General features: G+C 41.5%; 1 protein-coding gene across 1 annotated transcript in view; it reads right to left on the bottom strand.

The window, feature by feature from the left end:
• Positions 1-21949, bottom strand: part of map3k22 (mitogen-activated protein kinase kinase kinase 22) — a 38157-nt gene extending 16208 nt beyond the window's left edge. The window contains exons 1-5 of the mRNA XM_051410571.1: positions 21565-21949; positions 11462-11545; positions 10675-10719; positions 4880-4989; positions 3235-3272 (exon numbers count right to left, since the gene is read on the bottom strand). Coding sequence (XP_051266531.1) covers positions 3235-3272; positions 4880-4989; positions 10675-10719; positions 11462-11480 — 212 coding nt within the window. The 5' untranslated portion in view covers positions 11481-11545; positions 21565-21949. The remainder of the gene's footprint in view (positions 1-3234; positions 3273-4879; positions 4990-10674; positions 10720-11461; positions 11546-21564) is intronic.
• Between the last annotated feature and the right edge of the window lie 4273 nt (positions 21950-26222).

Raw genomic sequence — 26222 nt, 5'->3', positions numbered from 1 at the left:
GTGTGCATCGGCCACTGTTTCAACACCACCGGGCCTCTCCACTAAGCCTGCACAAAGGCAGATGGGAAACTTCCTGAGAGGAAAGGGGAAAAAATCTGGAGCGGCAGCACAAGCAGCAGGATGTGTGTCTTTCCCTCCTCTTTTAAAGAGTGACAGAGTGAAAGATACAGAGTCGTGGAGATATTTACAGACTGTGAGTGGGAAAATAAAGGAGACAGCCTGACAAAATAAAATGGAAGAAAGAGAAAGAGATTCTCTCCGGCATTTCTTCTTGTCTGTCTGCCCTCACTCTGCTTTTGAAGAATCCGCAGACAACTATCTCTTTATAGTATCCTGATAAAAGGACTTGTTTTTAGCCCATCATTTCCTCATCAGAGGCCAAAGCTCTGCCTATCTTAATGACTCCTCATTGGTTCCCTCATTTGAGGAGAGGATTCTGGGAATAGGGAGGCTTGCAGATCAGAGGCGAGCAGCAGCACAGCTAAACGCTCTCCATCTCTGTTTATACTCGCCAATGATGTGTCTGATAAAGAGCTGGAGGGATGTGGTGGGGGGTTGGGGGTATGAGGATGCTGCCCCGAAAGATATGGCTTTCCTTCCTCTGTGCAAGCATGTGGACACTCAGATTTGCAGAGTAAAATGAATGCTTTCACACATCCTCCAGCTCACTCTCTCTTTCTCTGTCCCTTTCTCTCATGGACACAATCACAATCACATACACACAGAGAAAAAAAAAGGGGTCTGGCTCTGTTCCTTTACTCTCTGGCAGGAGACCCTGAGGCAGAGCCAGGGGGAAGAGAGACACAGCTCCTATTTCCTGCCCCAAACCTTCAGCGCTTGCCAATGAAAAGAGAGACCGTACAATTAGATTCCATTGTGGACAGACAACACGGTTATCCTGACTCAGGGACTCCTAATACCTCAAGTGCTGTGGACGCTGCTCAGATATAACATGTAATTCCCACTGGTGCTGCAACTTGGATTATGATTGTACAGTTACGTTTTTTCTGTGTTCTCAACAATGAAAAGAATTGAATTAATTAGTCAAACTTAATCAAGTTTGGGGTTTTTTTGCTAAGTAACAGTTTTTTAGGAGGGCTCAGAAATGTTGTTATGTTGCCTTTAATTAGTTTTTTACAGCACTTTTAATGTAGTAGTGCTTGTGTTCATTATTTTGTATTGTATTTTATCTTACTGAGCCATATGTATTTGCATAAAGGCCCAACTGAAGACAGAAGCTGCTAACTAGCTCAGACTGTAAATGCTATGTTATTTGGCTCTGGTCGATGCTATGTACTTATCCCTACAAATATAAACATTAAACCTGCATAAAGTGATTTTTTGGCCACTTTGGTGGCAGTGGAGACAAACTGTAAACACAACACTGATGTATTATCACATTTTAGGTTGATATGGCTAACATCGAGCACCATTAGTATTCATTTGGAGTCGTGTTTCTGACCACCTGTTGAATGTAAGTTCACTGTTTTTTAGCTCCGTCCTTGTTCTCCACCAAGTCCTGAAAACATGTCTGGCTATTTAGCTGTTAAATGCTCAACTATGTTAGCTGGATAATCGCTAACTTTACTTGTCAGCCGTTTGGTGCTCGGTTGTTTTTTTGCTTAAAACACCTGCTGGTAAGAGAATAAACAAAAGCGGTACTGTTGTGGAGCAGGAAACCAAAACAATGAGCTCAAAGATGCTAAAACACTGTAGGACTGTCGGGAATTGCAAAGTACATAATATAAACATACATAATAATGTGACTGATTGTTAATATAATGTTGTGTGTAATTTTGATTAGAGCAGCTTTAAATAAATAAATACATTAGTCATGCTAATGCTGCGATGTGATATGATTATTTTACCCCTTGCGGTAACAAAATCAGGATATCCTACTGATTTCCAAAACAGGCCCTAAATCAAAGTGAAAGCAGCCAGAGTTTGGACAAACATAACATGGAAATAGCGAACTAACAACATGACAAAAAAAAAAAAAAAAAACAGAGTGAGGAGAAAGAGAGAGTGTGAATTCAAAGAGTGAATAAAAAAATGGATAAAAAAAAGAATTGCTTTCAAAATCAGTGAATGGTGTCTTCCAGAGTGAGCTGTTGTTCCAGGGAGGTGTGAGGGGAGCTCATGAGAAAGAGAAGAAGAGTCAGAGAAGGAGAAACAGAGGGAGGCAGAAACGCAGGGAGACAGGAACATGAAAAACTCGTCTCGTCCTCAGCAGTAGCCAATTAGGGCTGTGAAAAAGTGGAGAGGCCCAACATGAAGCCATATTCTGCTGAAGGAGCGTGCTTCTTCCCTTCTCTTTCTCACTCTTGTGAGCCTGTGGGTTTCTAATCAAAGCCTCACCAAACCAATGCCTGCTCCTATATGCTGATGAATCAAGACAATTATTCTAGTAGGTTCTGGTCAGTCTCCCTCTGAACAGTACACTGTAACAGTACACTCTGTGTTTGTCATTTCCCACCCCCACCCCCTAAGGAGTTGTTTGGACAACTCCAGACTCACTGTGGGTTGTTAAATAAAGGTTTCATGGGGACAAAGTGTGTCTACGAACTTGGACCAGAACCTGAAAGACTCACGCAGCATCCATACATGGAACGCTGGAGCTGCAGCATAGACAAAATGAACCTCAGCACCAAATAAAGCCTCTCCCGTTTTAAAAGATCTGTTATTTATACTGGGCGCCTTAGCTTTTAAAGGACCGCGACATGGTAAACAAACTGTAAGGCACCTTGGTGGAAAAACTGCTTGTAACAGTGTCTCCAGACAGGATGAGTGAAACCATGCTTTGCCTCTTGAGTAACTATGAAGCTGGTGGTGCGAGGGAGGACAGATGGCAGCAGGGTGAAGAATGTGGGGGACGGTTGGAAAGCACAAAAAAACACAGAAGATGAAGTATTAATTTGGGGTGTGCCTGGAAGACTGGACACTGAACTGACACTCTTGGCACTCAGTCTTTTTGCTCACTCCCTCTCTCAGGCCCTCTTACCACCCCCACCCCCACCCCTTTCTCAAACGGCCCGTCCGAGTCTGAAACACAAGGCTGCGGCGAAATGTCAAAGCAGGAATTTTTCCCTCTCTTTATGCTACTCTGGCATGTAACTGTGATTTCCCCTAGACACAAAATCCCAGGCATGGCAAAGCATAACAAAAAAGATCCAAAGTGAAGAGTTAAGGCTTGGACAGAGGAGTAGAAAAAACAATACGGAGGTTCCAACATACCGTTTTTCTCTCTCATGCTCCAGCTTGACTCTTAAATCCTGTTGAGAGGAAAACAACAGAGGGGAGTTATGGAAGTGGAAAGTTAAAATGATTCATGGTTATACGTGGGATTTGGGCTGCGGAATAAATTAAAGCGATAAGCCGGACAAGGAAATTTAAGTGACAAAAAGCATTATAATGATACATGTTTTGTATTGCTGTTGCTGACTTTTTGCTCTGCAATACAAAGACAGCATTATCCTTCAACTTGACTTGATGGCATGACAGAAGCTACGTTTGCTATTTTAAAAAAAAAAGAGGCAGGAATCTGGAGGAGCCTGCAAGTCTGCATGAGGTCATGGTGATAAACGAACACTGACATCATATCAGCGCGAAGTGATTGGTTAAAAAGTAGGGGTTTACTCCGACTCACAGATGAGCAGCGGAAACTCTCTCTGCTCCTCACTGTTTGTTTATGTCTCATCATAAACATCGGTGCTTCAAGAGGATTTGCCAATTATCATTCCACAGAGGGATAGACAGCACAGGGAAACTACTTCAGAAAGAGGCCCAAAGTGATTGAGGGGAAAGAAAACCTGGGGCCACTGATGTTTTCAGCGTACTAAAACCATTGAGGAGAATGATTAGCAGCCAGAAATGTGTCAATTTATCATTTCTAGTGATTTCTAAACTGATCTACTGTGGCCATAAACAGGTGACAGGCCATAAACCATACCATAACCTTGGTTAGGGATGACTTTGTGAATGTAGGTGGCATTTTTCTAAATTAAAATCGGATTTGGCTTCTTCACAAAAGACCGATCCGGGCACAAGCTAGACCAGACAAATGTGCTTTGTCTGTGTGCACCTGCAGCATAAACATACAACACATAGCAAGCTGTCAAATCTCCTTCCTCGAGTTTAGGATTCTCATGCCAATAACTGTGAGTGAATGCAGCACACTGTCACATTACGGTGTGTAAAATGTGTTTGACTCAGAATAAGCTCCTTTTAGTCACAGCACAACCTTCACCTGACTTTGGCAGCCAGCAGCTGTCAGTCCAACAAAAACTCAAAAAGAAAGTGTTTTTGCATGTGAACCCAGAATGACAGTAAATGTTAAAGGCACTGCTGTGCTTTGCATGTGTGTGGTTAATATAAACTGTAATGGAGCAGAAAGTGTGACCGCTTTAATGTGTTACTCAAACCAAACATCTATAGGCTTAAAAAGGTGGCTGTAAAAGGTTTGTAAGTTTATTCTTTGTCCTGAAGAATGGCCGCTGTGATCTGACTGAATTTGTGTCCGTCACCATGGATTCCAAAGGCAGGGAGGATTTACAGCAGGAAAAGTTTCAACTATTCATGCAACACAATCCACTTCTATTCTCTGTCCTGTCACTGTTTCTTTCAAAAAACTGCTAAATAAACATGCATGCTACTGATGATTGCAATCTGATACTGGAGCTGTATTTTAAGTTTTGTCAAAAATATGATAATGCAGAACAGGTTGGGGAAGTTTCTGTTCATGTTTTGACTTTTCATTTGAATCCACTGTTACAAACATGATAGCTTTAACTACAAACCTTTACCAGCCACAACTTAAACCTATTAGAGGTGGTTAGGTTGATATCGGTACAGAGGAGATAGATAACAAAAAACATTGTACCTGTTTGTAGAGTAAGGTTCTGTTCTTGGGCTTGTGGCTGTTGTGCTGGGTGTAGCAGCGACCCAGGGCTGCCAGGTCCTTCATAATGGAGTTAAGTGCCTCCTCGTCGTCTAGAGAAAGAAAGTACAAATTAGTTATGAGCAATTCCTTTAAGATAAGTAGAGTTTTATCAGCGGGAAAATTACCTACAGTTGTGTAAACTCACTATATATTAGGACTGTGTAGTGGCAAGAATCTGGTATGATATGTATCTCTATACAGGTGTACAAGGTCAATAATTGTAGGAAAACTGTCATGGTATAAAGAACACACCACCATATGCCTAAAAAGTACAGCGGGATCTGCATTTGTATTCTCAGTCCTTGTTACATCCAACATCATAGCCCTCAGTTTAAAACACTGATATTGATACAAGGTTTTGGAGAATTGATACAATATCACAAAACCAAATACTGCAATACTTTTCAATATTTCCTCACACCCCTATGTTATGTGTGGCATAAAATACCCATGTGACCATTCCTTGATAATAAGTCTTGCTTCATAGCTCAGACCAGGCAATGAGGCAACGCCATGTGTAACTTCCTGTTCTGATACAATCTGTGGAATTTCCACTGCATCACCGTTGCAGATATTTTCTTTGTATGACACCTGGGCAAGAAAAATCTTCCTTGATTTAGGTATGACTGAGGTGAGAAATTCTGACGCTGTGAATAAACCTAACAATTCTGAACACTCTCAAACTCTGTACTCTGCATACAAAAGCTATGAAAGAGCAAAGGTGTTTAATAATGCAGCATGTGTGTCAATGAGTGCCTGTCGCAGGGGACAATGTGGTTGCGAGTCTGCAGCCGGGAGCTCGGTTATTAAGCACTTCAATATTTCAGGAAGATAATTCTTTAGCTGAAATTTGGTCTCCTGTAATGAGACAAAGATCGATCTTCTCTTTTGTCACACACTGATTGAGAATAAAAAAAAGTGGCTGCAGGCTTAAGCGTGAACTGAGCTTACTGACTTTGATGGAGAAATCCGAACACTGAGGAAGTCAAGTGTATTTTAAATTCATAATTCACTCCTTACAGGGGACAGGCCTATAGTGTTCATTAAACCCTTAAAAATCATTTAGCAAACCTGCAAGTGCGAAAGCCTGACGCTCAGTATCTCCATTTCTCACTTCTCTTCTCCCACTTCACACTCTCTGCCGTACACACTCACAAACACACTAACAACACACTCTCATGTGTAAAGGGGGCAATCATGCAGATGAGTATGTCAGACATTACCATATCAAGAGACTTTAATAGAACCAATTATCTGAGTGCGGTGATTACAATATAAAGAAGAGGTCGTTGACCTCAGCTCCTGCTTGCCTTTCAGATGAGCCCTGGGTGCATTCATTATAAACACACACACACACACATCGTTCACTAGGAAACCAGGCCAGGTGTGTGCTATGCAACACAAACAGCACCTGCAGGATAGACCACATTTTTTCAAATATAAAGGGATCTGTGTGTGTGTGTGTGAGAAAGACCACTGGGAATGTCACTCACATAGCGAGTGTGATAGCGGCACATGGAGCAGATGGGGTCTGAGACGACATTTGATCTTGTTCCCACTGTAAGGCTCTTGTGGCCAGCTGTTCACCGACCGTGGGCCAGTCCGTTGGGTTCACCCAGGGGACACAGCACACACACACAAACGCAGATTTACACACCCAGATTAGGGATGCGCTGCCCCGACTTTTTTTCTCAATGCTCCCTCCGATACCCCACCTCAAGGGTGTGTGCCGATGCTGATTCCTAATCCAATTCCAGTGGTCTTTTTTTCCCCAAATTTCCCACATACGTCAAACTCATCAGGATAATTAAAGTAACATGTCGACAGACATATCTATCTATATCTCTATATCTTTCTAATGACATTAAGAGAGAAACTGTATTTAGGGCAGTATTGCCCCAATAACCATCTGATTGATCTGAATCTGATCTAATCCAGTATGCATGCATTCTACTGGCACCCCTATCACATTCCCAATTAAAGACATTCAATCTAATCAATCTCAAGGTCAATAAATTCCAGCTATATAATAATAAAGTGTTGTCATTTTACATGCCCTATCTATTTTTTCTTAGGCGAGTAATTTCCAATATTTTCCAGAATATCTTTAAACAAGCTATGGAAAATATATCTGAATTAGCATATTTCAGCTGTCACACACTTGAATCCAGATATCTAACATTTCTAAAATAAATCCAGCAATGTAATGCACAGCAGTGTTCAATTTATAGGGCGTATAGGGTCATTTTTAAATTATGCATCCTCCTTTGTATTGAGGTGGAGGTAGGAACCTCAAAGATGGATACCACTGGATGAATTGACCCTTTAAAGGGAGATTACGTAATTTAGCAGAGGTCGGGAGGCCATCACACAACTATAGCTAATATGAGCCAACATAAGCTACTAGTCATACCAGATTAAGTGAGGCTTAAGCAGCAAAACATTTGAGTTCACTAAACTAAGCAAGGGGAGATTTTAGTGCTTGTGGATTCAACTTTTCAATTTTATAAAGAATAAGTGTTATTTCTTCCTTCAAAAGTTACATAATCTCACTTTAAAACCTTTATCTGCTTTTCACTCAAAGCTATTTCTCACTACTCCTACCAGCTCTTTTGGCGGCTGCAAACATTCACCTGTTTTCACCTGGCCCAGTGAGCGAGCTAACATAAACTGAGATCGAACCACACCAGCAGCTAACCACGGAGGTGAACGTCTTGTTTGACAATCCCAATATAGCAGCAGGAGTGAAGGGAGGTACGACGTAACACCCCTCCCTGCTGACTGGCACACTCCCTCCACTTGCAGATAAATAAGGCACGGCGATAAGAAAAGTTACACCCACAAAATCTCAGCACATAGTGCAAACAGTGCGAACAGTGCAAACAGAGAGAGTGCGAGGGGAAGGACTGATATTATTCAAATTAATGATGATAACTTATTGGGCACTTTATTACGTCAGAGCAAATCAAAACTAATTGACTGAGAATTAAGTATAATTAGAGACAATCAAGTAAGCACATTTCTTATCAAATGCAGTGGCATGCTGTGTGCCTCATTAGCACATTCCTTTCTGCAGCAATAAATTTTAACTACATGTGTGGGTAGCTTGGATGCGATAAGATAAGGTAGTTGTGAGACAGGTGAGCCACTTCTGGTGTCTTCCTGTCCTGGCTTGTTTAAGTGTTAAGACAGAGGGAAGAATAGAGGAAAGAGTGAAATCACACCTACGTATGTAAACAAGCCACACACCACACAGTGTTGCCTTTTCGTACATACAGCACGTACTGTATCGGCCTGGAGCTCCCTGCTGGGACTCACACAGTGGTTAAAATACCCTGTCAGGAGTGGTGGATGACTAACAGTTGGACCAGGCCTGTCCTCTCCGAACAGGAAGGAACTGAGTCACTGTCTCTGTTCTGAGTACGGAGCTGGGTTAACCACATTATTCCACATCAGGACATTAATGGATTTTTGATTGAATCGGATTGAATCAATCAGAGATGGACATGAGGCCAAAGAGCATTTGTCCAAGTGAAATTAATAAACATGCTGCTATTGCACTGTAGTGTGTGCAAGACTAGGAAAGTGCTTTTATTTTGTGGAAATGGGATTTTACTCGAGAGTAGGAATGCAATTCACGACTGTGGCTATGATTTCATAATTGATTGAAAAACGTTCGATGGATCTTTAGCAAATTAACTCAACAAGATATTTAAAAATAGTGAACATTTCACCAAAATCTACCAGAGCTTTAGAGTTAGAGTTAATTATATTAAAAATTAAGAAAAGCAAACAAGCATTTTTACTTTTAAAAAGTTAAATGATCCCTTAATTATTGTCAACTGATTTTCTGATCGGCAGATCAATTAATAGACCTCAACTCTACTTATATTAAAATCTTAAAATCAAACCTAACACTACCTCCATATTTATTTCTCATTATCGCTGCCTCACTCTCTGGTGACAAGTGTTGTTTCAGTCCTGCCTCTACAGGCTCAGAGCTCCAGACTACCCTAAGCACTGGCAGTCAAGGATACAAAACAAACAACAGAGGCCTGTATGAGTGTGTGTGTGTGTGTGTGTGTGTGTGTGTGTGTGTGTGTGTGTGTGTGTGTGTGTGTGTGTGTGTGTGTCTTTATGTGTGTTTGAGGCATGTGCTGTGACCTATGGATAATAGTAGAGAGGGAAGAGCGGGAGGGTCGTTTGGCGAAGGGGGCAGCGAGAGTGTGAGAATTGCGTGGTGGTGTACAGATCCGGCTGTGATGGCCGCCTATAAATGAAGTTATTACATCACTGAGGCCTGGTCCACGGCCACTGCCAGGCAGGGGCCAGCCAAGGCTAACCACCAGCACAGTGGAAAGCAACCAGCTCACACATCACTGCCAGGAGCAGCCTCAAAAACCAGCTACAGGAACTTGAGGAACCTTATGTCAATGTGACCGGTGTTTTTCTCTGGTGGCTGTGGGTAGTTTGGGATACCTGCAGTTCATTTCTTCTTGTGTCTTTGGCACAATGTGACTTGCATAAGAATAGGGGGAATTCCAGGAAGCTGAGCCGTAGCAACATTACACAATGGAGGCTGATTGCTGGGCATTGCATCATCACTCTGCATCTTTCTTTTTTTCTCAGGCTAAAGCTGAGAACTGTGAAAGTGGCAGTGGGTGAAATGAAGCTGGAACTCCAGTCCGAGATAGTTTACATAAAAGCAGCTGCTGCTCGAGCAGATAGTCGCAAGATCTCCACAGCCAGAACAGCTAGTTTGGAGTCGAAGACGCAGGCTACAGCCCCAAGAGTGTGCAGAGAGTAACCCTGGCTTTAAGAGGCTAGTGCTGCAACTTGCAAGCTAACTAAGTGTGTGTAAGGGGCCAGAGAGGCAGCGACTGTGTGTGTGTGCGAGGCAGGCTGCCTGAATGAAGACATTGAGGGGATTTCCTGGTGCCGAGAGACACATCATGGCAAAGGCATCCGGCAGGATTAGCAGCTGGAGCCAAATGTGTCCTCACTCTGCAGCAGCACGGGCCGAGCTCTGACGCACAACACACGCGCACAACACACGCACACACACACACACACACACATAAATACACACAGCAGCTATAATAAGCAAGGCGCACTCTCTCTACACACTTTGCTGTCTGTCGAAACTGTGATAGAGCTAATTTAGCACCTAATGGGTGTAACGTTTAAACCCCTGAAGTTAATCTTTCACTAAGAATAATGACTATGATGTAATGCAGGGTATTGTGGGTGTGCAACAATAGTTGCGCAATTAATGTTTGTACAAGGTCTATGCCGAAAGTCTTTTCATTGGTGAGTGTCTGCAAACATTTCCATTCAACATCTAAAGGCTGTGACATTCCTTCTCTTGGCCTGTGTACCTTAATTTCCACTACACTGTAATGGAAATGTAATGAGCTCTTAAATGGGGCTTTGTGTACTGGATTTATGGTAAAGAAATAGTTTGACACTCAATGTGCCCATTTGCCAAGAGTTATGTACACTACTGTAATGTTTGTGTATGATGTTTGTAGCTTGAGTATGGTGACCACACATCCAGTGTTCAAGCTGGACGCTGTGAGTCCTGATAAATATAACTTTGAACCGAGCCAGCTAACTAATTTGCCCCTGCTGCCAGCCCTTATGCTAAGCTATGCTAACCTAGCTCAACAGCATACAAACATGAGAGTAGTAACACTCGTGAGGCGTGAGGCGTGAGGCGTGAAGCGTGCATTTACCTTGTAAATTCCTGTGCTGTCCGGGTCCATTTTGGAGACCGTCATCTGTGGAAACAACATAGTTTTGGATCACAGTGGAAAAGAAGGGAGCCAGGGGTGAACGCGGCGCTGCAGCTATGACGCACAGTGCATGGTGTCTGGTTTCAAATGGTAAGAATACACCACAGGTATCGATTTAATATTTTGAGCTTTGTTTACAGAGGTCAGTTAGTAACAGGTGAAGACTACAGCTCCTCCAGGCCTCCGGAACCTGCTCACATGCAAATACACCACAGGAGAAAGTCTATTGTTGTGGTTGTATTGTATGGAGGAACTCAGTATGTGTGTGTGTGTGTGTGTGTGTGTGTGGGGATGACTGGTTTTGCATAGAGGTAGGAGTGCATATGTGTGTTCACAGGCTTGGTAGGTGTGAATATAAATAAATGTGCAACACTGGGATCTTGTATATTGTTGGGGGAGGTGTGTGTGTGTGTGTGTGTGTGCACCCAGAACCTTCCAATGTGCAAAATCAAGTGTTCATATCTGAATAAAGTACCAAAATACGGAAAAACAACATTTTTTACTAACAATGTTAAAAGACCAAAACAAGTGTGTATAAAACTGGCCATCTGGAGCCGTTAACAGCCTCCTCACACTTTTTCCGCTCTCGCACGTGTTATTTTTCTCCGCACTGTTCCTGCCAGAGGATGTGTGAGAGGTGTGTATGTTTGTGCGTTTCCCTGTAATCGTGCAAATGTCTGTATGTATGTACTGTGAGTACAGCAACCCACTTTCAAATACTACTCACCCATGTTTACTGTCATCATCAGGAAGTGGCCCTGTTGAACTCGAGCACGGAGCTCAACTTCTCTCTGCAAGCGAAGATTTCATCCTGAGAACAAAAAAACAATGCGGTTTCAACTTTCAAGAACGGTGCCACTCTCCTTCAGCTCGGTGCACATAATATTTCTGTGATTTCGCAAAAACAATAAAAAAAACAGGACGCAGGTGGTAGTTTCAACACAAAGAGTTTTTTCCAATATCAATGTCACAGCTTCTGTTATTTATTTAATCTTTATTTAACCAGGATGGTCTCTTGAGACTGACATATCCTTTATTTTTTTTTTTAAACTCCTGGCAGACAAATAACAACATGACAGCCAAGAGCTGCATTTGATGCCGGTGACTCGAGCCATCGAAATCCTATCAATGCCCTGATGCCTCTTTATTGCCACTCTGACAACCACAAGCCAGCTGCCGTGGAGAAACTCCTCAGTGTTTGTTGATGGAGGAGCCTCGTGCCCTTGAGATGCCATGGTGCAGCGGTGAGGCAGAGCGTGGGTGTTTGCCGAACTGCCTGCCTCAGGTGAAGACCATGAGCACTTCAAAGACAATGCCTTCTTTATGCATTAAGTCGGTGAGTGCAGAGCAGAAAAGTGGTTGTCACATTCCATAATGAGGTGATACAGAAAAGAGTCTTTTACCTCTGACAGTTGTTTCTTTTTGTTCCACTGATGATAGTAAGTAAAGAGCAGAGGAGGAGTGGAGAAAAATGCAGCTGTTTTGCAGAGTAAACCCCTTCCTACAAAAATCTATCTCGTGTTGTTTATGTGCATACCAAACAATCATTTCGTACTGCAGGCAAGTGAGATGACTTTTCTTAAATATGATGAGCACATCCTGTTACAGGCTACTTGTGGACATTTCACACACACACACACACACACACACACACACACACACACACACACACACACACACACACGCATTTGTTTTTTCTTTCAATGCAGGCTTTGCAAAAACGAGAACAGGAACAAGTGAAACAGCTGCAGTTGTGTTATTTTTTGTGTGTTCCTTCATACAGCATCAATCACGAAGCCATGTAAGGCTAACCGAAGGGAAGCTGCAGGTTTCAGAAAGCCAAAAAAGCTTCTCAGTGCTATAAAAAGCTAGCCAATGTATATTTTGCAGAACAGCAAGTGTGGCCACAAGTGACAATTACAATTAGCTCAAATGTAGTGTATCAGAAACAGAAAAGTCAGCTTGTCAGTTGTACAGACATATCCAGCCAAAGTTTGCTAAATTTAGCCACCGCACTAAAAATGTAGCACAGCAAGCTACTGGTCATACCAGACCAGTAAGGTTGCAACAGCAGGTGTGCAAGAGTGTACTGAATTGAGCAACAGCGCTTATTAATTAAACTTTTGTAAGAGGATCAACGTGCTGTATCGTCTTTCATAATGTTGCTTTAAAATGCAAAATAAAGAAACAGCGGCTAAAACAACAAGTTGCATTTGAACAAAGCTCATGAAAGAGGAACTAAAAACAGGACATCAGTAAATATAGTACTTTAATGTCCTCCTCTGTATGAATGAAGTCACACAGCACAAATAAACTTGTTACCATATTATTCAAATAAGCCTAAATGTTTTTTCGGGGCAGTGTAACGCTTTACAAGTCCGTACATTAACATTCAGAACGGGCATTTTAAGGCTATTTTGTGACTTTTATTTGACAGGTTGTTATGGCTGAGTGATCTGAGTACTAGCTTCTGCTGCCCGTTGCTACACACAGACAACACAGACTCACAGCTACTGTTGTCAGTGGTTACAGTCTCACAGCCCCAGTTGATTGAGCCAACATTTGGTGTCAGCACTGCAGTTTGATTACAATGCTTCACTTCTGTCGTTGTGATTCATTTTTGCAACTCAACACTCACATGATTAATTGTGTAGTCCCATTCAAAGCTAGCTCGGTTACAATGGCACTGAGTATAACATATTTGTGTTAAGGGGTGGTAATGTACTGGGATAGCAGTATGCATCTATACAAGGCAAATACATAATAGAAAGAAATATTTTTTAAAATACTGTAAAAGGAGATAAAGTTGTACGGCAGACTTAAGAGCCTCCAGAGAGATTAACAGCAACACTCCCCATATAATGTCTGTCTTATTTTCTTAAAGCATCATTTACTTGTGTTTTCTCTGGTGTCCATGCCGCATGTGTTCTTGTGCTTTTAAAAGCCTTGCACCACTGTGTACACTTTGTGTCCCAAGCACTAAACACAGACAAACACTCCAGCCTGTCTGCAGAGACGCTAATACTTTCTCTTTGTGTCAGCCAGAAAACTTTTCATAAAAGCAATAAAGACGGCCACTAGAGCAATTTACAGCCTGAGGGGCAGAGTCACAGGGTGCCGGCTGAGTTTGAACATAGGAACACGCAGTACGCTGCTGTCAGCGGCACAAATGACGAGAGCCGATGGATCGGAAAGCTGCAACTTTAAAGCATACATTTGGAGCCTGGGCAAAAATGTTTCAAGGGTGACTGAGAACAGGGCGTTCTAAATAAATCCCAATATAAGCACTAAATGTGGGTAATAATCACCAAAACCCACCATGTATTTTGTATTTTTATTGTACAGCTGATATACCTTTGATATAAGGAAGCCAAGAGCGGATTGAAGAGGGTTATGATATGTCTCAGCAAATCTCTGTGTCAGGCTTTGCTAGTACAGTGCTGCTGACCACACATGAAAGAGATGAAGAGCAGCCACAAGCCAGGTGGTCTCCTAACACCACGTGGTCCAGTCTGTTGATGCTACACGCACACACACACACACACATGCACACACGGGAACAGAACAGCCCCTGTCTTGTGCCAGCGAGTCACCAGATGGCCCATCTGCTTCGCCCCTCTGCCCAGCAGGATGCCGGGCTAGTGGTGCCCACAGATCGCCAGCCCAATTCTCCACACGCTTCTTGGCAGGCGGGCGTTGTGACAGCCCCGCTTGTTGAAGATCAAATGCTAATCGCCACTCGCTCTTGTTGCTCTGCCGCCACACGTCCTCCAAGAAAAGACTGTCTGTCTCTCCACTAGATCATGAGACAAACCTACAAATGCTACCCACATCCAGAAGTGCTTCGAACACTATGAGGCACTTCACTGTCAAATATGGATAACATCACCGCTCGGGCCAATGTTTCACTGGCAGAGGCCTCTCCTTTGTCACAGTGTGAGGACTGTGCTGAAATGACAGAGGAAGTTAATTAAAAAGAGGACGGCAGAGGATGGGATTTCAGAGGAGGGTTGTGGGGAATTGTCTGAGCCAGACAAATCAGAGCCGTGCTCCTCAAAACCACACACAGCAATATTTGTTTTATTGGACTGATTGAACAGCAATCACAGCCAAGACCAAGCAGGCAAGCACGTATATGCATACGCACAACACTAACCTCTTTCAGCTCTGTGACATCACTCTCAAGTAAACAGTTTGATGTTGGCTGTAGGTCTCCGAGGGAAACTCCCACCTCTTTAGACTAGAAGGGTGGAAGGTCTGTTCTCTAGCTGCCTGGTGGCCTGAGCAGTATGACCTCATGTCTGACATCACTCTAGTGGAGTCCCAAGGAAATGGCCATTTAAGGGGTCAACTTTACTAAACTTTGCAATGTGTCTCTTGGGCTCACTGGAATTCCATTTCCCAGTGCAGCTTGTCTGTAACAGCCATCAAATGCCAAAATAGACAGTCCATAAAGAGAATCACAGAGATCAGTAGGTGGAGAGGACAAGACATCTGGGATAGTTTGATCAATTAGAACATGTGCTGAGGTCAAAGCACTATAATGATGGAAGACAGAAAGGATCAGGAAAACCTGTCTTTCCAAGCCACAAAAGTGCAGATTGTTATTCTAACCAATTGTGAAATTGATCGACTTTGACAATTAGCTTGTTCTCTGGTTGTTTTGAAGGAAATTCTGCATATTTGTGGACATCAGGGGTATGCTTAAACTCCAGGACTGGCAGAAAGTTTTAAAGGAACATATTGCTGTAACCTCACATCTGTGCAGTAAATGTGAAGCTAAAGCCAGCAGCCAGTTAGCTTAGCTTAGCATAAAGACTGGAAGTAGGGGGAAACAGCTAGCCTGGCCCTGCCCGAAGCCTACCAATACCTTTGAAGCTCAGTAATTAACATGTTATATCTGTTAAATCCATACTAAAATGAAATGTTCTATGAGTACATGTTGTGTGCTAGACTACTTCATGGCCGGGAGATAAAATGACAAATTGTTATTTTATTAAACAAATGAGATAAATGAGATATGAGAGGTATTGGTAGGTTTTGTTACAAAGCCATGCAGGCCAGCCATTTCCTCGTTTCCAGTCTTTATGCTAAGCTATGCTAAGTGGCTGCTAGGTCTAGCTTCCTATCTACTGTACAGACGTACAATCAATCAATCTTCAATCAATGTCCAGCTTTTCCTTCAACTACAAATCTTGGTAGCATTTTTTTAAAGCATGCCACATACTAATAGTTGGTTTCATTTAATTTCAGTATAGTTTGGACATAAGCAGACTCTTGAAATTTGCAATGCATCACCTCATAACAATAGTATAATTAGATAAAAACAAAAACAAATGCAGCTTTTCAAAATTCTTCTAATTCATTTTCATATTGTATGGAAGTAAAATGAACACCTTTGAGAAGTAGACAAATATATGAACATTTCTAAAAAACATGCACCGTTTGCAACACAGTTAGCCACTGATATGGTCCTTCTATTCTTCTAATTCATGTATTGCTGACAAGACAAGACAGGCTTTTAAATACCGTATCCAAAAAAAAAACAAACAACACAAATCTACACTGCCGATGAGGTCACATATAGTGCATCAAAGCCCTGATATCATGAGGAGACGGTGAGCTGGTCACAATACCCAGTAGGCTGTCAGGCAGGAAGTGAAGGGTGACTAGTGAGCCACGGATATTTAGGTGACTTACTCTTTTTAAAAGGTCAGTGGCGGGGGTGTCCTGTCCGCTGAATGTGTGCCAAGACTGAGCTTTGGCCAAATGAGTCAGAAGTATTATTCAGGCTGATTCTGGGAAGTAAGACAATACAGTGTGTCCTCCTGCACACTGAGCAAGCTCGGGGGTTTTTTTAATGCAGGGACACACTTGAGGACTTGTCGGTGGTGGAAGGAGTGTGTGGGCAGGAGAACGTCCAACCATGTGGGGCCTCAGCTCTCATTTATCATAACTTTCCTCTTGCTTTGTCTCACAGGAGTTATTGCTGAGCAGAGATCCAAGGTTTCCAAGGCCTAACAACTCCTTCCTACAAAACAACAAGAGGATTCTTCCCGTCGTCTGGCACTAAATCTATGTTTTATTTCAAATAAAGGAATTTCCCTTTTGATTTGATGCCATTATTTACACATTTTGTCTGTAAATGCCTGCTCAATTAGAGGAACTGCACTGGAGTGCCAATTATTCAAGGGAGTTTGGGCTCTTTATTCTGCAGAGCACTAGTGAGTTTCATTTAGAGTTGCAATTTAGGATCATTTCACAATCCATTAAGTCTCTAAAATCTTAGAAAAGAGCCTCCTAACATGTTTAAATAGCTCGGTTTGTCCATCCAACTGCACAAAAGACACGGATATTTAATTTATAAGGGCTCTTCATCAGGTGCAGAAACATCAAGCTAACTCAGGTGTGTGTCATTGAATAAATAATCCAGTCCTTTCTATGGGTGTGTGGCTACAAACACAGAATTAGTGCATCTCCCCTTGATAAAATATGTATAAATATGTAGAGTACCATGCAAACCAGCATTATGTACCTAGTACATGCTCGCAGAGAAGCCTCGTTTTGTGGAGCCTTAAAAGGGGTTTTGTAGAATAACATTGAATATTCCCTAAAGTAAGGTATTTAAAAAGTTCCACTTTAATCACTGTGTCTGGAAAATGGTGAAAAACGCCATTGCACACACTGTTTTATTTGACCAACAGGCCAGATTTAAAATATATTCTGTTTATGGAGAAAAAAACTGAGGGTCTGGAATCAGTGAATGTTGATTATTCAATCATAAATTGGTTTCATCACTCCAGTTTTGAACCAGGAGACAATAGCAGTCATAGGAGAAAGCACTCTGTATGATCAGGGCCCAAAAGGGGGCATATAAATAGTAGAGCTGGGTGTACTATGTTAACTCAATCCACTGGTACCAATCAGACTCTTGTGTAAGAGGATTCTCCTCAGTGAAAGTGATGGCTCTATTAGCACAGAGATAAGTAGATCTGTCTGCTATTATCATCAACCAAACAACACTGGCTAAAAATAGCCGAACGAAGGAGCGATTCTCCTGCTATCCACAACATATATCCACTCCCTGGATCACTAGAACCATACTCTCCCCCCCTGAGAGGAATCTAAGCACAATCTGTAAAGTAAGCTGTCTTTTCCATTATGCGGTGATATGCTATTACAAGCACATTCATTCATTGTGTTTCCCCACCCAAATGCAGCCATGCAGAGAGAGCTCATAGACTTAAACCCATTTCACAAGACAAGAATGTCAAACAGCTGTGGTTCAGGAAGAGGAAAGAAAAGGATTTCTGCTTTGCCACCAAAGGTTTATCCATGAAGAGTGTGTCGGTTCTGTGCTTTTGATGCTCAAGAGGCTGAGCGAGTGTGGCAAAGAAAAATCCAAAAGCAATTTCACGATATAATTTCAAGAGTCCCCCCCGTCGATTTCATTTAACATCACGGCAACAAACTATGAACCAGCCTTTGCTTTTTTATTTATATACTCATATTGAAACAAATTGGGATACAATCAAAAACAAGGGTGCCCGGCCAGTTATAGTATTCCACATACCATTCGACACAAACTTGTCTACAGTTGTTATTTGTTGTCTATCCGGCTGTCCTTACCGGCTCTGCTGCTGCTGCTGCTGGCTTTGTCCTTACGGTCAGACAAGCCGTGCAGACAAAGCTCAATCAGGACAACTTCCTCTTGGTTTCTGAAGGGGAGGAAGCTGGACTTGGCTGCACTCTAAGAAAGGCGACCCAGGCTGACTTTGGAACGCAGTCAGACCCTTTCGGCTTTGTGTCTGCTGTAGGTTTAATTCAAAAAGTGATAAAAGTTGATTTTCTTCCATTAGCCTTATACCCCATAACGACAAAGCACGAACATGTTGTAGGTTTTGTCAATTTAATGAAAAAAAAAACTAAAATTTGACACATGTACGTGGACTCAGTGTTACTGTACAGAAGCACCACTGTCAGCAGTGACTGATTTACGTCATCTTGGGTGTGCCACAACCAGCTTTGCACACCTGTATTTGTGCAATGTCAGTCTTTCTTCATTGCACATGAGCTCAAGCTCTGCCACATTGTTTAGAAAGTGTTTGAAAGGTGAGATCTTTATATTTATGTTCAGTGCTGGGTTCAACAAAGACAAACAGAGAATAGTGCTGGAGCTGCTCCAGCATTTTGCTATGACTATCCTTCTGTTTCTGAGTATTCTCACGGATATATCTGTAGTTGTCCGAGCTCGTTGTTCTCCCTGTCCTGACCTGTCTCTGCAGTCTCTGCAGCTGAGAAAGCATGATGCTACAACTACTTTGCTTCACCGTAGGGATGGTATGATCCAGGTAGCTGATATTTGGCTTGTGCCAGACACAGTGCTTGGCAATCAGGCCAAAGAGCTAAATTTCTTGTCTTGTCAGACTAGACAATCTTTTTACTCTCATGCCCAGAGTCGTCTGTGCCATCTGGCAACGTCTGAAGCGGCTTTCGTTAGTGTTTTGCTAAAGAGTGGCTTCCTTCTAGCCTCCTATCTACCACAAAGCTCTGATTGATGTGATGAGTGCTGCAGAGATTATTGCCCTTCTGTTCTGGCTCTCCAATCTCTGCATAGTACTGGAGCTCTCTTAAAAAGGTTACTAGGGCTTTCTTGCCCAGTTCCTGAGTTTGGTCAGATTGGCAGCTTCCACTATTTCCCAGTGATGATTGTCCCCATCTCTGGCTCTATACCTCAACACAATGCTATCGAACAGGTCTACAGAGAACTCCTTGGGCTTATTTGCTTGGTTTTAGCAGATGAGGTTATTTATTATGTCCATTGAACTGAATCTAGTCGACATGAACTCAACTTAAGTTCTACAGATGAATGACTGAAGACTGGAAGGAAATCAGAACTCAGTTTGGAGCAATGGCTTCAATTACATGCGTAAAACAGGTATTTCTACATTTCAATAGATATTTTAAAATGTTTCTGCATTGCATCATGGGTTATTTGTCTATAGACTACAGACTCATGGGGGAAAACATCTAACTTAAAGGGGCACTCCAGAATAGTCAGATTTGGGTCATTTTTTTTTCAAAATCGAGAGGCCAAGACATCCTGAATTTTAGTTCTGTGAAGCGGTCGAGCTCCACAAACGCTGGCTCCTACACATCCCATAATGCAATCGATTACATTTTTCTTTCAAGCAGGCTTTCTGTTAGACAAGACAACACTAAAGCTAGTCAAGAAGTTATGACACTTTCTTCAACTCTAATGACAAACTCCTTTCTAGTGTAACCAGGCAACATCCAAAACAGGCCTTCAAGGGAAGATAATCAGCCCTCTTATATGAGTCACAGTAACCTTTCACCCCCAGCCCCTCTGGTTGGTAGGCGTCTGGCAAGTGGTCAGGCTTCTGTGAATCTGGCATATGATAGCATGACTTCATACTCCTCAGTGGAGAAGAGGTCGCGTTCACTCTGATTAAGACACTCAGCTAATGACTGGCAGAGAGGAGCCAGCATGAAATTGTCCTGAGGGTTGACAGCAGGATGTTAAGGAGAGTTAATAGATGAACACAATTTTCTCATAAGTGGGCTGCTGAGAAATATAGCCCACATAAGCACTAGTCTGCAGTGCATGACATGCTTTATAACACTCCTTTCATGAATGACAACGCAGGCCATGAATGCTATCTGAAAACCCTATCATCAGAATGAAACTCTCCTTAAAGCACATGACAAACAATATCGACCTTGCGATAAACGCCTTTCTTCATTAGTCCCATCAAAACACAATTACAGAGGTAACCCTGTGGCTTCTGTCTCTGGCTGGTATCTTTACTGTGGGATCCAGTCCCGTTATCAACCAAATGGATTGTTTTGCTAGAGGCACACCAACCATATCTGTGGGCGGCTTCCACTTGACAGTTTGACTCTCACTTTAAGGCTATTTCGGAGCCCCAAGGGCATGCCAATGTGCTGATAAACTCATCCGTCAGTTTGCTGCTCGGACTCCTTTGAGTGCAGTTGGTATAGATTTGATTTGATGAACACGATGGCCTCATTAAAATCTAATTTCACAGATTGTCTCAGAGGTCTGCCACCGCAGGAATACGTGGCGAGCTCGCAGCATCCTCATCACTTTTTACACTATAAATACTTGGAAGAAATGCATGGACAGGAGTGGACAGGAAGCAAGAGGAACATGTGAAGGACGAGGAATCCTCCTTTCAAAGAAAACACTGGTTTTAACTGACCACTGTGAATCACAGAGGCCTGAGAGAGACTGACAGCAGAGGAAAAAAATAGATTTAGACCATGAATGACTCTACAAGCACAGGATGACAATGACTTTCCAGACGTCACTCAAACCTCCACACATGCAATTTCTACTTTACTTACAATAAGAACACCATTGATAAAACCATAAAAGAGTATTTTGTACTGGAAATAAAAATTCATAATCAAATGCAAACCTTTATCCTAGCAACAAAGTATGAATTTCCTAAACAAAGTGTATCTTCTTACAACAAAAATGGGGCTGATTATGGGCCTGTACTTTCCAAATTCAAGTTTACTGAAGAAACACTTGCACTCAAATTCATTTAGGGTTGTCGAGGTAACAGTTTCCACTTGCAAGGAGGGCCCCATCCAGTAAACAACTACTGCACATGCTTGTGTCTGATCAGAAGAGCCATTTACACAACAACTAAGCAAAATAATAATAGCTGCAAGTCTACTTCAATGTCCTGGCATTTCAGTTGCAATAAACAGGAAATAACAGCAGTGGTCTCAGTAATGGCACAAAACAAACGGAGAAATAATCCAGACTGGGACTCTTACCTTGTTATCTATATTCCATGATCTTGTCGTGGCTGCAGGATTTATGAAGATGAATCAAGTGGCGAGTTTTAAGTTCTGACAGATAAAACGACAGGAAGATCGGAAAAATCCCAGCAGATGCAGAGCAACAAAAATCTTCCAAAACAGTGGGCTGAAATCCGGAAACTGCGCTCTGTACTAAAGCGCAGAAAATTACTAAAACACAATCTGTGTTTCAGGCAGAAAGATCTCCTCTTCTCTCCAGGTGCATAATCCAGAGTTTACAGGCAGGAATGAGCCGCGATGGCTGGTGTCTCTCAGAGGAAAGTTTTTTTTTTTCACCCTGCTCTCCGCTGCTCTCCACACACACTACACTGAAGAGCTGAGCTCTTCCCTGGAGCTGCGCCTCTGATGTCAGCAACAACGTGAGCTCCAGGAAGTGGTGACGCTCTCCGGTGGTGCGTTTCCAAGGCAGCGGCGTCAAACTGGAGGAAGCACCGCCCCCCGGTGGACACCTGGAGGAAGTACAACATGTGCTTTAAAGGACTGTTTTCTCTTCAATGTTATTACAGTGTAATCGTTGTGCACTGGAAAACCTCATATATTTAAACACTGTATATAGTAGGGGTATAAGTTAAATTCAGTTCAGTTCAAATGGGCTTTATTGGCATAGGAAACATTTGTTTACATTGACAAAGAAAGTGTAAAATATATGTATATACATATTATTAAGAAAAAATAATTAATTAAACTTACTGTAAATTTACACACTTTTATGGATAATTTTGTATAATAATACTACTGTACATTTGACCTTTTCACCATTATTATCTGTTAACCGATTACAAACCTAAAACACATAAATACAAAAATACAAATACAACATTTTACACATTTATACAGTTATACAGTTTATTCAGTGGTGGAATGTAACATTTACTGTAATTACATTTACTCAAGTACTAATGTAGTTCAGTTCTGGTGAATATTTCTGATAAACTGAGTGATTCACTTTTCCTTTACTGAGTTGAGAAAATTCTCCTATTTCTTAAGCTAAATAAACTTTTTAAAAAACCTCTTGCTCTCTCTGGTTAGAAAATGCATCACAAAGATAAAAACAGATGACTTTTTTGTAGAGATACTTGCAGGACAGCAGCACTAGAAACATACAAAGATCTAAAGATAAAGATGCATTGTATATAAAGTAGTTAAAAATTAGTGCAACCTTAAACATCAGCAGCAGTAAAATGCAACACACACATGGTCCCAGCCATGTAAAACACTTTGTAATTTTGTTTTGAAAAGTGCTGTATTAATAAAGTTTATATTATATTTTATTAAACCAGTAATTTCATCCAAAAACATCATGTATAACTGTTTTTCTGAGTAGAATACATTTAAATGGGCCGAATAGAAGACTTGACCCTTTATGCTTTATGACCAGAAGAAAATTACATAATTTCTTTATAAAGCAAATCTTTATTTAATTGTTAATTGTTTAAAACTTTTATTATTATGGAAAGTACAGTCCTTCAGTAGACAGTATGTCCCTTTTTTTTTTTTTTATAAAGATGCAATGTTGAAACAAAACTGATCATATCACAGGTTTCACTTTCTTCTTAGCAAAGAGCGCACAAGGCAGGAACCATCATGTAAAAACTGCAGCTGTTCATGGCGTCAGGAGAGCCACAGTAAAAGGTTAAAGAGGATAACAGTTCAGGATGCAGGTTTTCCAGTTGTGAAAACTTTCAGGAACTTTTAGCAAATCTACAAAAAAGTGTGTGTATCCCTCCCAGTCTTGTCAGGACACCACACCTGATCAGAGCTGGCAGGCACTCTCACCCAATGAGCCACCCATTTTGAGTTCCCCTACAGTTTGTGTAGGTCCTGTGCGCTCCTCATTAGTGCAGCCACAGTGTCTCTGACCTGCTCTGTATTGATCCCAGTGGAGTTTCTAGCCACTATGCCAGTCTACCGCCAACAGACAGAACTCCTCTTGGCTCAGTTTAAGCAGGTAAAAAGCCAAAATGCTCCACTAATTACTCAGTCCTCACAAAACCATCACCAGCAACCACAATGTCCTCCCTTTACTGTGACTGTAGGATCCATCAGGAACTTGGAGTGAAGAGTAACAGTAGGTTAAATACAGTTTTTACGTGTGCACATCCTCATGATAAGCATGCTGTATATATTGTACATATCAATTTCATGTAATCTAATATATTAATCAATCAATATTTATCCGAGGACTCGACAACCTTGCACTATTGTATTTTTGTTTACAATTTAACAGTTTGACCAGCCATTGCATGTTGTTGTGCTTTTCAAATATACATATCTATTTTTTCACTTACTTTTACTATTGTTGTTCAGCTTTTTTGTCTTTATTTTTAGCTCTATGTGTCTTTTATCTTCCAATCAATTGTCCTGTGTGTAATAACATTAAGAGCAACTTAAAACCAGAGTCAGATTCCTTGTATGTGGACAAATACTTGGCTTGGCATCTTGGTTGCTATTTTTCTGGCAGCACAGAGAACATGTTGTGTTCAATCAGCGAGTGTGCTGACGTGAGCTCCAGACTAATGGACAGTGACACTGAAACAGACCATACAAATGCAGCAGTGTGTTGTAACTTGGGGAATGATTGAACACATATCAACAGTATATTGTTCTCTTGGTCAGACTGCTGAACATTTGCAGTACAACCTCAAGAAGAGCCTACCTGTGCACCTAAATTATTTTTTAAAAAGTAACCCCCGGGCAGTCCTGTCTTCTCTTTTTGGTATATTAGAAAGATCAGAATAATAAATGCCCCACTGACCTTGGCTCTAGTATAGCTCTCTTCAGATTAATTCCACACAGCTCTTGTTTTATTGTGATCAGACATGCCCTTGCTCTGTGTAAGACTGCTTGAGTGCAATGAATATCAATTGGACATTTGCATCTCTCTGTGGACTTTCATCGCTTGTAGAAGTCTGTACCGCTGAACTGTGCTGTAGATGAACACTACAGGCAGCTGTTATGAACATTAAGAGGCTGTGTGTGTGTGTGTGTGTGTGTGTGTGTGTGTGTGTGTGTGTGTGTGTGTGTGTGTGTGTGTGTGTGTGTGTGTGTGTGTGTGTGTGTGCATCACTTTAGAGAGTGTTTAAGAGAGATTTGGGGTCACTGGAGAAAATAAGACTGGGTTGTATTCAGTTTTATGTGTTTGTCTGTTTGTGTGACTTCATTATTGAAATCAAAGTAATTCAAGAGCAATTAATCACGTGAGATTCACGCTAACAACACAGTCACATATCATATTGATTTGTATATAGAAGTCCTGATTTGGTTTTTGAGCACATTGCTGCATAAAATTGCAAATTTACAAAACAAAAGAGTAATTTTTCCAGTTTTAATGGGCACAATTCCTTGAAACTACTTTAAATAATGGAGTAATATTCATTTCAAACACAGAAACTGAATTCTGACACAGCAGTATGGCTGCATAATATATTGTATAATTATTTGGACAGATATTGTGATATTCACAAGTTTTGCATCACAATTTTAATTTTCACTGGAAAAAAATATTATGATGATGTGACAGTTGTTGGGTTCTAAAGTATCAAACAAACATGTTTTCTTACATCTGGAGGACATGCTTTGCAGGCCAGGGCATCTCTACAGTCCTACAGTACTTCATTATAATACTGTTTTAACACACATTTTACCTTAAACAGCAGCTATTTCTTCAACACCGGAATCGACACATGAATGAATCTCCTCCAGCAGTCCAGATACATGTCCCAGGGAATTCCAGCCAGATGAGGGATGGAGTAGCACCAGCGCCGACTGGTTGTAGGTCAACAGTCAAAGCTTTTATTCTGTCAGAGTTCCTCCTCGTCTTATGTGAACTGGACCAGCCTTTCCTACAGCACTGTTACAAGCTTGTAAGATGTGTGTGAGTATGTGGAAACACTACTGGTGTTTATCCTTATGGCTGTCTTTTTTTTTATCGTTACTAAAAAGGTCTTCTAGGAAAATCTATTTTCCCCTCAGGGCGAACTGTGGCTGATATCGATTTGCTGGAAATCAATGAGGCCTCTGGCAGCCAAGTGAAAACCTAAAAATACCCGGGAAGTGATTTTTTTTTTTTAAACTTTACAGTAAATGATGGGTTTCCTGTGCTGTGGGCAACACTGAGATTTCACAGTGGTGAATCCCAAGAGATGAGCCATTATGGGTCATCCTCTCCACTGCCTGTCAGGTGATTTGTGCTCAAGCACAAACACAGAAGCAGAAGGTTTATGCTCACAACCACAGAACTGCTGTTCATTTGTTTGAGTAACACAAGCTTCCTTTGATATAAACCCCACTAGAAAAATGTATCCAGTATAAGTGATTAAACAGGCTTTCACAGTATCCATCCTCTGTTATTTCCTGTTTTGAAAACTCTCTCTGGGGCCTTGGGTTGATTTGATTTCCTGTACTAAAGGAAAATAGAAAACATAGTTTGAGTGACTATAATTGAATCCGATCTTATGAGTATGTACTGTAAATTAAGTCTTATCATATCTTAAGGTTGTATCTTTATATTATCAATTGTCTTGATAGAAAACCAATAACAAGTTCATAATTTACTGATCTCTAAAAGAGCTTTGGTACTTTTATATGTAACAAAATAAGGGAGACTTGACAAG

The sequence above is a fragment of the Dicentrarchus labrax genome, unplaced genomic scaffold, assembly GCF_905237075.1.
Source record: "Dicentrarchus labrax unplaced genomic scaffold, dlabrax2021, whole genome shotgun sequence".
In the NCBI taxonomy this organism is placed as follows: Eukaryota; Metazoa; Chordata; class Actinopteri; family Moronidae; genus Dicentrarchus; species Dicentrarchus labrax.
The sequence above is the reverse complement of the archived record's forward strand: the minus strand, read 5'-3'. Positions and strand labels throughout refer to the sequence as shown.